The sequence below is a fragment of the Acanthopagrus latus genome, chromosome 12 (assembly GCF_904848185.1).
Source record: "Acanthopagrus latus isolate v.2019 chromosome 12, fAcaLat1.1, whole genome shotgun sequence".
In the NCBI taxonomy this organism is placed as follows: Eukaryota; Metazoa; Chordata; class Actinopteri; order Spariformes; family Sparidae; genus Acanthopagrus; species Acanthopagrus latus.
In genome coordinates this window covers 10,856,382-10,871,421 of record NC_051050.1, presented here as the reverse complement: position 1 = coordinate 10,871,421, position 15,040 = coordinate 10,856,382, and the positions used below count along the sequence as shown (strand labels likewise).

Below are 15,040 nucleotides of genomic sequence, written 5' to 3'. Positions count from 1 at the left end.
AAATGCACCTCATCGATTTCACTTGTTAGTTGAGCTACTGTTCTGTCATGACCGAGAAAAATTCTTTGGAATGCTCATAAATGCAACTTCGCACAAAATATTTCAAGGAAGACTTAATTGCCATCATCATAACCTGAAAATGAATATCTGAAGCTAATGGACAGTAATACAGATTTGGGCCTTGGGTTAAGAGATCTGTTGTGGTATAAATCAAAGTTTAAAGGGTGATTCAATTATAGACTGAACAATTGCAGAGACAATATTGAATATTGAATTCATCTTGTGTAAGAAAAGGAGCATTAAACATTTTATACAGGCTTGGTCCTGACATTTCCTTTGACTAGACAAGGACTTTATCCGGAGTTGGTCCCCAGGTGCTGGAGAAAGGTTGCCTGCTGTTCCTAAGCAATCACAATAGGTCAGATGCTGAGTATATATTACCTTCCCAAAGGGATTAGCACTGTTTGCTTTAACTTGCATTTATTTTGGCAGCCTCTACCAAGCAAATCCCCTTTAATGAATGCCTCCACCATTTGGCTGTACAGATTAGGCTTTGATAACACACTTGTAGTTCAAAACTGGCACGAAAACAGCTAATTAGCAGGAGGTACTCAGTCCTTATTTCAGGCCACTCTCCATGGGAGCGAGGCAACATCACCTCTCTCCCCTGCAGCAACTCCCAGCTGAATGTGTGGAAGCCTCTTTTCCCTGTCAGGTGTTAAGAGGTCTGTGTTGTGTCTGAGCTCCCGCCAGCTTCAGAGGTCCTGCTCCAAGCGCTTTATTGTGTGTGTGTGTGTGTGTGTGTGGGTGGCTGTGTGTGTGTGTGGGTGGGTTATTCTATGAAAAGACGTAAAACATAGTGTATATGCAAGAACACACAAATTCACATACAGCACACCTTTGGGCTGGAGGATACTGGAGCCACATCAAAGCCCGTATCTGCCTCTAGGCCACATCCACAAGCCCAGAAAGAAGAGAAAAAAACAGAGCGATGCAGAAAGGAGAGAAAAGTGAAGAGGTGCAGTGACAACTCACTCTGTGAACAGTGAATGAGAAATCACAGGTCCAAGAGATGGATAAGAAATGTGCTGAAAGGAGGACGATACTTGAAGGGAAGAAAAACAGGTTGTAAGAAGCAGCAAAAGAACAATTAGTTTTCAATATACTTTCTCAATGATTCTGCAAATATGTTTCCTTTATTTTGAAACTTAATTTGCATCCTTGGCAAATACATAAGTTTTTTCTCTCTCTCTCTCTCTCTCTCTCTCTCTCTCTCTCTCTTTGGCCTCTCTCTCTCTCCCCCTGAAGGCTCATCCTATTTCTTCAAGGGGAAGGAGTATTGGCGAGTGCCTAGCAGCGACATGGAGGTGGAGGCCGGTTTCCCCCGCCTCATCGGTAAAGACTGGCTCCTGTGCACTGAGATGCAGTCGGACTCTCCGGACGTGGAGCCCAAAAGCACGGAGACGAAAGGCAACGTGCACCAACACCCGGACCACGCAGAGAACGGATACGAGGTGTGCTCCTGCACCTCGGACACCGCCTCACCTTTAGGTGCCCGCCCCTCCCCGTCTCCCGTGTGGCTGCTGCCACCTCTCTGGACGCTCTCACTGGCCTTCCGCTCTGAACTGCTATGATGACCAAGCCCGGGACAAGAAGAGTCTCATCAATCAAGAGACTCTTTGGTGGAGGGCCAGTGGACGCTATGACAGTCTAAATACAAACTGGAACATTTTGTTCATATAAATATCAATTGTTATGTTTTTGCTATTATTTTGCTGTTATTTATTTCACATGCCATTTGATGGTCATCTAAAGCGCCTTGCAATATGGGTAGTACATACATACCTTATCATATAATCATACTACAATATATCATGTAGCTATCAATCCACTGACAACTACAATGGCACTCTGTAGAGCGCATACCCCTGCCAAGGCACCCTTTAATTCACTCAAGTCTTGATGGCCCTGTATCACTTCACAATCACACCCATTACAGCATCATATTTCATGATTACTAGATCTAGATACCAGCCGCCTACATATGGTCAATTTCTTTTCATCAGGATCCATGCATTATGCCCTGAGATATTAACACAAATGCCAAAAACCTCCTTATCTTATGATATTAAAGACAGTGAAAAAAAAATGTCTGGATCAGCACCAAAAGTTACTGGGGTCTGTTCTGGGCCGAGACCCATCTTCAATCCAAGTTTCATGGAAATCAACAAACCAACCAAGAAGCAAATGGACACAGGTGAAAGCATACCCTCCATGGCAGAGGTAACATCAATGCTAGTAGAGTGTGTTACAACTTCAGTGACACAGAACCACAAGTTCTATCCCTCAGTTTCCCCTTGAATGGCTTAACTGTCTCATTTTTGCAAGGGCGGTAGTTGCTCGGGACTGCTCAGAAATATGTTCGCATGATATACAACAGCAGTCCCAACAGCACCCATAAAAATTGCTTTTTTTTCTTGTAGAAGAAGTTTACAGCAATAATGAATGACATCGTGGGATGTAGACAGGTCCCTGGGGAAGTATGTCGATCGTCAACAGTTTAATGGCTTCCGGAGATGTTAACAGGTAGACAGGTGAACGACAAGAGTCACCATTTCAATTCAGCACGACAGGAGGAGTCGCCTGAAAGACTCAAACCAGGGCAAAGAATGACACTCCATATATTGATACTGTAGTCAGACGGGTGACTGACAGCCCGGCATGTATCTCAGCAGACAGGTGAAGAGCACCCTGGGATGTAGTGTAGATAGAGAGGTGGGTTTACAGATGAATGGCCCCATGGGATGTTGACAAACAGACAAATGAATGGTTGGCGTGAATGTCGACAGGTAAGATGAATGGCAGCCTGGGCTGTTAACAGGTAGACAGGCGAACACCATCCAGTACATGGGGCTCGCTGAGCTGCTGGGAGCTGAGGCCTATTAGTGTCTCCATTACGACAGACAGCTGAGCGCTTCTCAACGCCACTTTCCTTAACGCCATTAGCTTAAAGCCCTTACCTGCACCTCCCACGCTACGCTGCTCATGCGTCTCCATGAATTCATCGCTGTCAGCCCCGCCTCAGAAGCATTGCTCCGCCATTATCAGATGCAGTATTGGTTTTGTTGTATCTTTTTGTAATGATGGATAGATTGTGATTCCATATTGCTTTGATCAGATTATAGTTCACAGGGCCTTTTTTTTTTTTCTCTCTCTCTCCTCACCGCCGGACGACCTCCCTCATCGAATCCAAGCTCCTTCTGGTGACGTCGGTACGCAGACCTCACCGCATAGCGTTTCAGATTTATTCTTGCTGATATATTTACCTACAGTTTAAATATAGACACAGATATATTTGAGTTGAGACGTTCCATGGTTAGTGCAAAAAAAACCAAGCGGACTGTGTATATTTCAAGGTGTGTTTTCTAATGTAAAATATTTTTGTAGAAAAATAAAAAGACTCTGAATGACTCTGTGGGCTGACTGTGGTCACATGAATGTGTATGTGGTGTGCTCGGTGTTCGGCTGCAACTGTGTAATTATTTAGTGTCATTGAAAACAAGCCCGGGCTTGAAGACAGATGAAGGTAGCATGACAGCTTGCAGACACCAACTGGGGAGCTGCTCTCCATCACTGATGTTCTATAAGCGGGGCTCCTCTTGTGATGGTCACTGCTGTTCATCGGGAATACAAACCACGTCACGTCAACCACAGCACGCACCCTCGCTCAGACTCGGCCTCGTGAGCAGCTTTCGCCGGCACCCACACTTCTTTCAGGGGAGAGACATCAAGAGAGGTAACGTTACGTAAATTCACAAAATACTCAGCGGTGTGGATACGACTTGGTTTGACATCAGAGAGGACTTTGTGGGTGGCAAACAACTAAGATGAGTGCATACCACAAGTCAGTCACCGACTCGCCCTCTCTTCAAAATCACAGCAATTAGATTAACAAAGAGGTGAGAGGCGACTTCTTTCAGGTGACGCACACCAAACTTCAGTGAGTTTTCAGGTGAAACAAGTTCAACCATTATTTCTGTCGTCCCCGCTTACAATTCCTTTCTATATTCTGGGCCCCGAGATTACACGCATCAGCACAATCGCTGTGGTGTTTTGCTGTAATAGGTTGTTCTTTTCAATATACCTTTTTTTTTCCCTTTTTTTTCTTTTTTAAATGCTCATAATTTATTATCATGTTGGCTAGAAAAAGGATCCATTGTTATTCCACCCGCATCTCCCCTTTGTCACGCCTTGCAGGCCCGGGGTGTGACACCGCTAAGAGCAGCAATATTTCTTCCCTCCTCCTGACACACTCGAGTGGTGTTAATTAACTGGTGTGTCTCGGCGGGCCACCGAGGGGAGCACTTGCTCCCGAGGGCGCATGCAGCGGGACAGGGTCACTTTTCGGCAGTGTGTCCAGCTGATCCTATTCGAGCTGCTACTTCAACCAAACCTAATTGTTGGAATTGGAAACGTCTGCAGGTGAAGTGTAATCGACATTTTTCCAATTGTGTTTTTTAATAGAGCTGTTTAATTCAAAGTGATGGTTTTCAGGAAGAGGCCTTACATTTCTATCAGTGGTCCAACATTCACTGGCTTAAATTAATTAATCACAACCTGGCTCGGTCTTGACTGGCACTCGGTGACGTAAATTGGTGACGTATTTGAAGTGAATGAAGTTTGCATCATCAAACTAGACACATTATACTCATGTTTTATTTTGGGTTACCACCAGAATAGGGTTTTTTGTTTGTTTGTTTGTTTTAAAGGGGCACTGCGTAGTGTTGGAGAAGTAATTCAAACTCGGAATTTCAATATTTACAATGTTAATGAGGTGATAATACAAACTCTAAATCTTTTTTCAATCAAGGCCCTATGACAAAAACATTGAAGCCAGAAAGGTGGCAGGGTCCACCACACGTAAACAAAGTAAAACAGAATTAAATCGTGTTCGTCCTTTAAGGTCACTTTGTTTGTTCAGTTTATTTGGTCATTATTCAGTCGTGTTCTCAGCTTCCAATGTAATACAAGCACAAATTATGCAAATATGTAATTTAGTGACGTCAGTAGGTCACAAGGTCAAAGGCTGGACTACTGACGAGACATTTCAGGAGCAGAGTTTTCTGTGGGAAGGGGGGAGCTCCCGTTGGACTTTTTAACTGTAAAGACCTTTGACATGCATAAGAACTAGGGATGCACAATATGCATCGCTAATGAAAAATTGACATTATCAGTTATCAGCAGATGATGAAATAATAGCCGATAAGTAGCACTGATAATACAAAGCCAAGTTGCTTTTGTTGCCTCAGCAAGTGCAGCGTTTACACACTGTATGTGGCGGTATGCACCTTTAGTTGATTTGCCAGCCAACCAAAAAAACACAGAGAAGAGCTGCTGCACCCGCGTAGAGTCACGTTAATGTAGACAACACCGCCCAGTCGTCGCTGGAGTGAGCATTGTTTTTCAAGTTCAGAAGAAGACAGCACAACCGTCTCTGGCGATACACAAGTGTTCGGAGAGGGGGAAAAGTCTACGAGTTTAAAACAATAAATCTGTTTGGAGCTATGAATAATAACTCATCCATCTTTGCCTGCTACATCTGAGCCCTCTGACCCTCAGGGCTGCATAAACAACAGGTTATGAACTTAATTTTAAAATGTGGAATTATTATCGGTTATTGGTATTGGCTGAAAAAACCCCATATCACACATCCCAAATAAGAAAGAGAAAAGAAAGCAAAGAAAAAACATAACGTCTCCTGAGGCTCTGCACTGTGACTTTGGTGTCCTGCTGCACAGTCAGAACTGATCATATTACAGACACAAACACAAAATCCACAATTCATTTCATCAGGCGTGATGTGTTTTACTTTTGTCCTTGTATATTTCATAAAATGTCATGCAAATGAGCAATAATCATCATGTTATGTAACGAACATCTGGCAGAAACCCTTATGAAATCACTGATACAGCTTGGATGATGATGTTTGGGTTTTAGCAGACGGGCAGAGAGAGAAATTTAAGAAACAGGGGAGGAAATTAAAGTGAAATAAGCGCACAGGCAGACAGATGTAACAGACATTTGGCAGCTACGGATAACATATGGAGGAAAATAGATAACTGCGGTGGGTTATTTTCTAATTACAAAAGAAGTCAGCACAGAGGAAAAGTTTCTGCGGGTGTTCAAACAATCGATGCTCAAGAAAAACTCAGTCTGCTGTGTGTGGCCCCTTGGCAGACAGAGGCCAAGCTCAAGATAAGCGGGAATGCAATGCAAATAGCCGGTGCTGAGGAACTGACCCACGGGCTCTTTTGTTAAACAGTGTTAAAAAACAAGTGCAATTGTGTGAGCATGCACCGAGGAGCAGCTCTTCCCACAGTCACTGTGCTGTGGAGAAGTAATGCTGTCAAGAGGTCTCCACCTCCGCCGCCGCAGTGTTGATGCATGGCAGCGAGGTCGAGGCGGGGGTCCGGAGACGGAGCTGGTTCGAGCTTGCATGGCAAGAGACGCTTTTCGGCAGACTTGTCAGGCTGGGCTCTGGCAGCCCTCCACCGTCACATTCCTCAAAAGGTCAAAGTGATTTCGACTTTTGCCCACACAAGCTGGTGGATTCAGCGGGAAGGAATGGAGCGTCCGTTTGAGTTAGAAAGTTTGAAGAGAAGCATCACGTCCGTGCCTGACGTCTGTTGTTAGAACCGTCTTCCTGCACTGGTTGAATGTGAGACACCTGTTTATATTTGATTTTAGTGGAATTTCTATTTTTTTCATGGATATTTTCAAGAAAAAAAAAAATCACCACTTGTCAAGGAAATATCGGTCCCTGACCGACTTCAGTTTTCTGCCTCTAACCTAACCCTAGATCCAACTATTAAACCCAAAAGAGCGTCACTACAAATAGGTACCAGTCGACTCCAAATGGCCTGAAACATCCTTTCTGTGTCGCCTAATGTGCACCCTGCCCATTGATGTCACCACACCAGTGGGTTGGGGCCCGTGTACAGCCTTTCCTGATTTGTTACCATTGATCCATCTCCCCAACTGCTTGTTACTCCCACATAAACACACAGGTGTCCTCCTAAGCGCGGGGGAATTTTGGCTTGAACCCAGGTCCCCCACACAAGGGACAGGCACTGTGTCGCTGAACCAGCTCATTTATAAATTCCATCATACACTACATCATAGGCTTATTCGCTCCTCCACACCAGACTTCACCACCCAAAAGCTTACAAGGCATCCTCCTTGGTGTGGGGGACAAGGGCCTTGAGACCAGGTCTCCTGCGCAAGGTACAGGCGCCATGACACTGAGCTTACCAACTGATTTCTCTCCATGATACACTCAGCCAGTTTCACTCTCCATTCAGACGTCATCGCCCCAAAAAACTATTTGGCTCCCTCCAGAGGGCCACACAAGGGACAGGTGCCCCTGCCACTGAGCCAACCCCTCTTTCACTTCATTCACCCATAGACCCATGTCATCCTCACAAGGTCCTTGCCCAGATCAGTAGGCCTGCACACCTGACCCAAAAATGAGGATTTTCCCCAAAACCCAAACCAAGTCCAACTATGAGATCAAAAAAAGTGTCACTACATGATAGGTACCAGTCAACTACAAATGGCCTGAAACGGGCTCCTCGACACTTTCTGGGGGAGCAATGGTCCTGACACATCAAATTTCATGTGATCCATCCCATTCACTTTCCATAGGTACACATTTTTTTCAATAGCTTCCAGGTCATTTGTACCCATTGACTCAAATTTGATACTGATTGAAAGTTCCTATCTTGTGAATATTTTAAAGAAAACTCACCATTTTTATGAATGATTTGTCAAACTAACTGCTGGGCACCAATTATGCAAAAGTGTGAAGTGGTGACACTGTGTGATGTCACAGAGTAAATGGAGTGAACGGAAGTGGCCCCTTGCATGACCCTAAGGTAACTAGTGTCCTCCCAGGTGACCATCCAGTAGGAAAAATGGGGCAAAGTGCCCTCAAATTACAACTTTCTGTGAGCTTGTGCCAGACTACAAAATTTAAAAAAAAAAAAAAATCCACCCCTGTCCCTCCAACATCTTGTGTCCGCCACTGCAGAAGAACACGGAAAGAAAGGACAAATATCTGAAAAGCATGAAAGATCTCCTTTATGTAAGGAGATAGCAAGAATAGCAGAATAAGCATAAGCACAGTCTCAGTCTCTTCACATAATGTGAGGAGGGGCATAGAGAGGCTTCTCAGATTCATGATGTTGTGAAATACATAGAAAGTGAGCAACAGTATTCGGAAAAGTCAAACACATGAGAGCACAGACACCCTTGATCCAGTCTGTCCTCTCTCTGGTCAGCAAACTGACACGTTTTATCAGGTGATGACTGGGAAATGCCCCCGAGGCCCCTCGATCCAGCCAAGATAAAAACAGCAACAACCCGACTGTCTAAAAGCTCACTGGTCTCATTTACTATCTAAACATGCAACGCAGGTGGACGTGACTCATTAAGGCACCAAAACAAACAAACAAGGTGTACTGCTTTGCATGTTAACAATTTAGCTTCCTGACACCAGTTGCTACAGTTTCAGATTAATAATGGCTGGCAGCCACCGAAATTCCAGCTCCAGCTCAAGTCTGTTCAAGAGTACGGCTGTATACATGAACAAAGTTGTGTCAGTTGTGTTTTTGTTTGAGTCGCACAAAGTTTGATGAAGTGCCTCAAATGATGCCACTTGAGTCAGCACTGTTGGGTGTTGGAAGATTCAGGTTCAGAAGTGAGGTGTGGAACTCAGTCTTCGTCTGTGCTTGATGCTAGCAAGCTTGAGGCTGAATTAGCCTCTGCTAGCATAACACACCTGAATCTCTAACCCAACTGTTGCTGTTTGTGAGGCATTGTGGGGAATGTAGGCTTCAGACTTGTTGCCTATTACATTTCAGTGAATGCTTCAGGAGTGCAGTGCTAGTCAATGAATATTTTTTGCTTTTTTGGGGAAACATTTCCTGCAGCGTTCCTTCACTCAATTTTATGATTTCTAATGTGGAACCACTGAAGTTGTTCAACAACTTGTGTTTCAGAATAGAGCTACTTGATGCTGTAGAAAAGCTTTATACTCAGTCTATGAATACCAAAGTCTCCCCTGAGTCCAAGGCTCCCTGAGTTGTAATAGAGTGTATTGAATTTCCCTCAGCTTCTCAGTTTAATTATCTGGCATGACCTACTGGCTGGGATGACACACTCGAGCATAGAAATGCACTATGCAGACAAAACTTATGCTGATCAAGTCCAAAAAGTTCATTTCAGCGAGGAGATGAGTTCGAACAAGCTGCGACCTTCATGGCAAGATTTGGTGCCATCATTCGACATGAAAATGCGGCGACCAACCGACTGTGCAACTTTTTCGCCTGGTGGGTAGTTTAAGGCACAGTGTCACAACACTTGATATAAACTGTGTAGAGAGTGGCCTTGGAGGCTCTTGGTCAAAGAAGAAAATTTTTCTTACTAAACCTGATTTATAATGCACAAGGTATGTAGCTGAAAGTGGTTACACTGAGGACCAAAGGAGCAACAGAGTTGGGTGAGCTCACTTTTAACTACTGAATTCAAATTACATGGCAATTTTTATAATAATTAACATAACACATTGGATTATAAAAAAAACAGTAATTGAATCTTATACCACAAGAGCCACAAAAATAAAGATGGATTAATATCTTTTTTTCTCCTTAAATATATTAAAACAATTGAAATTTTAAGGCACAGTAACACTCAATATTAACTGTTAAAAGGCCTTGGAGGCCCTCAGTATCAAAAGTACATTTTTCTCACTAAACCTGATTTATAATGCACACAGTATGTAGCTCAAATGAAAGGTAGGCAGCCACTGAATACAAATTACATCGGCAATCTTTGTAAAAAGTGCATATTTATTAGACAAAATCAAAAATGTAATAATGTAATCCCTGACTACAATCATATAACTACAACCTTATCGCACAGTATTTTAAATGTAATCGAGTACAGATACATATATTTTCTTTTAATATAATCTGCAAGGAATTGCATAGAGGAAATATATATTTGCAATAGTGGTTCATGTGCTAAAGAAAAAAGTAACCTGACATTCTTGCTAATATGATTAGCATTTAGCTGCATCAAAGGTGTTTAATTGAAATGTTATTTCAGGTGGTTAACTGACAGATTATCCTAAATCTACCACCATTTGCCTGAATGAAACCTTTATTCTAACCGTATCCTTTTCTAAAACAAATCTTAACTGTAAATAGTTGACCTCAACTTGTGGGGACCATGTTTTGTCCCCATAGGGTCCTTAAATCCCTGTAATGCTGTTTGTTATCAGGTCAAATGTCCTCACACACACACACACACACACACACACACACACACACACACACACACACACACACACACACACACACACACACACACACACACAACTGAACTAAGTCTCTACACTAAAATTTAATGATGTGCTATATGAGGTCCAGTAAGTTGGCTTTCACTTCTAGGATCTCACAAATACAGATAAACAACACCTCTCTCTCTCTCTCTCTCTCTCAGGACCCATTATTACAGAAACAACTTGATAGAAATAAATTGATATACTAGAAACTCGCAAATGTTTAAGATAATTAAATATAGGTAGAATAAGAGGTCACAGAATGTTGCTTTTGCTCTTGCAATGGAAAAAATATGACAGTAAAACCTAATGCTTACACCGAATAACGTATAGCATCACTTCATATATGCATGTAAGTTTATGTTCTTTTCTACATGCACGGTGTCCCTTGAGTGATCATTAGTATGGTTAAACATGGCTCCATATAGTGTGCCCTGATAAACAGGTCAATATGTCCTTGCATGGATATGATGAGTTGTGAAACCGCTGTGTATGTGTGGGAGTGTGTGTGTGTGGTAGGTGTGGTTAAATATGTGTTGGGGGGGGGGAATTTAATGTCTTGTATGTTGTGTGTAAATATTCTAGTGGAACCATAGTTAAGCAGACAACCTAGATAAAGTTTGCAGTGTGGAAGTATATTGGGACCCCGCTGGCTATAGACTCTTCTCTAACCAGAGAGAACACCTCAAGGCCTTTGCACCAACTGTCACCAGGAGAGACTTAATGCGACCAGGGAGAACCAATCAATCATTCTGAGGGAACCACAGAGCAGCTAAAATATTCAGAGCCAGAGCAAACCCCTGCAGAGTTGACACCTGCGATGGTAGCTGGTGGGCCGCTTACAGCAAAGCACACCAACTGTCCCGCATACAGTGTAACTTCCAACACACTGAAGAGTAATGGAGTAGAAACTGACTGAGCATGTTTTATATACATGAGAACATCATGAGCATATACCTGCAGCTTGTTGTCAGCGGTGCATCATTATGTAGACCAGCACAGCACTGTGAATGCAGACTGATTCCTGGCTCAGGAATATGGCCATGACTAATTCATGACAGCATGCACCAGTGTTGTTGGACAATACTGCACCAGTGTTATACAATGACTGGCTGCCATCAGACTTGATGTCAGGTAAGACGCAATAGCTCTTTGACGTTTGACTGTCAGTGAGAGTGGGTTGAGAATGGGATGCTTCTTGCCGATCTTACTGGAAATTCTGCTGCGTGTCAAAACAGTCATGTTCAATGGAATAATAGATGTGTTTTATTAATATATGCGTGTCCACTTCAAGTCAACCTCTAAAACAATTTTTGACGTTTCCATGTTTCCAGATATACTGTATGTCATGTTACTGTCGCTGACTCACATTTCCTAAGTACAATATTTCCATAATTGTTCCATAAGGAAAATAAACATCCAAAGACTAAGATGGAATGAATGGTTAAATTACATAATGAACTTAAGTATAAACTTGTAATACTTCTTGGTTTCATTAATTGATTGACAGTGCTTAAAAAAATAAGAAACGTGATCACAGGCCTAGAAACATGCACCCTTGTGCAGTCCTCTACTGCCCTCCTCTGGTCCTTTAATATACACAAAGTGCTTTCAATGCAACACAAATGATTGGTGTGTAAGGGGAATCTGCAAAGTCCATCAGCATCCAAGTGTTTAAAATGACACAGTTTTGATACATGAATGTGTTATGTACAGAAATGGTTTCACAGCTCTCACTATACCTGCACTGAACAACACACTCCTCACTTTGAAACGCTTTAATTTTATGTTATGAATTCATATCACAGTCTCCTTGCTGTTGTTGCTGTACTAAATTATGTGCACATTTATCATCTGCACCTGGCTGTGGAAAGACTTTTTCTCTCAAGGACATTGTCTGATAATTAAGTCATCTGTATTTGTCAGAAATGTGTCAACCGGTCTGACCAAATATAACAAATATGGCTTATGTTAGACCCTTTCATTAAGTTTTGCATAAAATGGAGAGTCTTTGATTTATAAGTAGACTGAAAGACAATTAGGCATTAAGCATTAAGTGTCTGTGTTGTTGGTAGAATGTAACATATAAAGTGATGTTGTGGGCATGAAACTGATGACAATTTGGTATCACTTTACAATAGGATACACACATGAAGCGAGTAAGGAATGACTCAGAAATGACTTGAAGACTATACATTGATAATGACGTACTGAAGAACAGACTGAAAGAGTCAATATTATTCAATCATTAGGTAATGATTAGTTCATAAATATCTGTGAATCGACATACTGTCCACTTTCTTCATGAGTTGTTCCTGATTAACTGTGAACCAGTTATTTAGAGGCACAAGTGTCGACTCATACATGGCACAAGTGTCGACTCATACATTGTGAATTACTTAATCATTATTTACTCTTCTTGTGCACCTTCACGTAAAGTGAAGTAAAGTTAATACTGAATAGTTATGTGGTTCACTCTTAATTACTAATCACTTAATCATTAGTTACTCTTATACATATTTATGAACTAATCATTACCTAATGATTCATCAATACTGTATCTCCCACTCTGTATTGTAATAACTCATTATTATTGGCTATAGTCCTCCAATCACAGTTAATCTGTAATTACTCTAACTATTCATTTCACTATTCAATTAATTCCCTGATTCAATCCTTACTAGCTCCTAAGTAACTTCTTACATTTTTGGGCACCTTGTGAAGTTTAACCAAATTATCATTAGTGTCATGCCTGGAAAAACACTCTTTACGTTACAGTAATGTAAACAACACAGAAGAGTTATAAATGCACATTTTTCTGTACTTTGTTGTAAATGTTATAGATGCTTTCTAATGAAAACCTGATGTTTCTATGATCAGAACGATGAAGGAAGTTAAACTGGAATAAAGTGAAGAGATGTCCTCATACTTCTCTTCTTCTTTTCTACCTCATTTTGAAGGGCCTTTATTTTCATGACTTGAAATAGCCCTTGAAAAGTTGCCTGCTCTGAAGAACTAAAAGTTGATCAAACGGCAATTACACAGCTTACATAATGCTGGATAGTGACACAAATTGAGATTACTGGAACCATTTGGATATATTTCACACATAATGTAAGTGTTGGTTACTATCCTCTCAAAATAGCCCTGCAGATCTTGCTGCCCTCCCTCCTATAGCCATAGTTTTTTCATTGATCTCATCTTCCATCTGCTGTCATCTATTCCGAGATTTTACCGTCTTGTCTTGCATTTATTCCCATCATCTCAACCTCTCTTGGCTGCCGTCTCATCCTCTCAGCTGTCATTTTTCTCTATTTAAACATTCAACAGTCTTCCCTCTCCTCATTACCTTTCACTTCCCTACTTATTTGCCACAATTCTACCGTCCTAACCCTTTTCATTTCCCGTTGGATGTCTCTTGCTCTCTCTCTGTCTCTCTCTCTCTGTCTGCTCAACTTTGAATTTCAAATTGTACTGCATTTTTTCCCATCTCCTCCTCATATGTATCCTACTTCATTACGAAAAGCTACAATAATTATGCAAAGTTGGCATCCACAAGTAAAGCTGATTTTTCACCTGGTGATGGAAGCTCCCCTCACTGAAGCCCATCATGATGCCAATAATAGTAATCATGATGATAATGATGATTATGATGATAATGATAGGCTGTCCTTCCACCTAGTGGTGAGTTATATAAAAACACATTTTGAGGTCATGTTTAAATTTTAATCAAGGGAACATGGTATTGCCTCCTTCCATATAAAAAGTGATATAACAATATCTGGACTGTCTGAAACAGTCTATATACACATTTTTATATTTTGGCATGTTTTGTTGCATTTTGGTTTTAATCATTTTGAGTCTGAGCTCGACATGCAATCCTCCTTTAACTCATTCTGTGACACAGTGGTTTTATTAATAGGAAAAAAAGGATTACACACAAACAGTGCTGGGTCAGCTACTAGATACATATTACTGGCTATCATAATAATTAGGAAAGCGCTCTATAGATTTAAAAGATGTCATCTAATCTGAAAGCTAATCTGAATAAGCAGTAATATTCCACTGATAGCTGCTGCTACAATTAAAGATTCTCCCATCTTGTCTTGCATTTCCTCCCATCACCTCGACCTCTTTCAGCTGCCATCTCATCCTCACAACGGTCAGTTTTTCTGTCTTCTCTCTCCTCTTTGCCTTTCACTTCCCTACTCATTTGCCATAATTCTGCATAATTTATTCTATTTAAAGAGCAAATAAAATGCATTTTACATATTCAGTATTTACAGATGGTTAATCAGATTAAGTTTACAAAACAGGACTGGCATAGACTACAGGTGTGCTGTGTGTATTCAATAATATGTGGAAAGCCTCTTGTTTTGTGCAAGTGTATGTTGTTGCTATTTTTTTAATCAAAGGCCACATGAAGGACTTTGCTCTTGTAATGCAAGAGAAGCACCCACTCAAAGGCTCCCATTTTTTAATGTTAATAAAAATAAATAACTACATTGTCATTATTAAGAAATAAAAAAAAATAATTAGTTAGGTCACCATTAACAAAACTGCCAACTTGTTAGGAGTAACTCACTTTTATATAGGCTGCAGTAGAAGACAGTCAGTATATCTATAGTCAGTTTTTAG

The 15,040-nt window shown here is 41.4% G+C and overlaps 1 protein-coding gene across 1 annotated transcript in view; it reads left to right on the top strand.

The window, feature by feature from the left end:
• Positions 1-3,807, top strand: part of LOC119029739 (matrix metalloproteinase-17-like) — an 89,674-nt gene extending 85,867 nt beyond the window's left edge. The window contains exon 10 of the mRNA XM_037116804.1: positions 1,309-3,807. Coding sequence (XP_036972699.1) covers positions 1,309-1,634 — 326 coding nt within the window. The 3' untranslated portion in view covers positions 1,635-3,807. The remainder of the gene's footprint in view (positions 1-1,308) is intronic.
• The last annotated feature ends 11,233 nt before the right edge of the window (positions 3,808-15,040 follow it).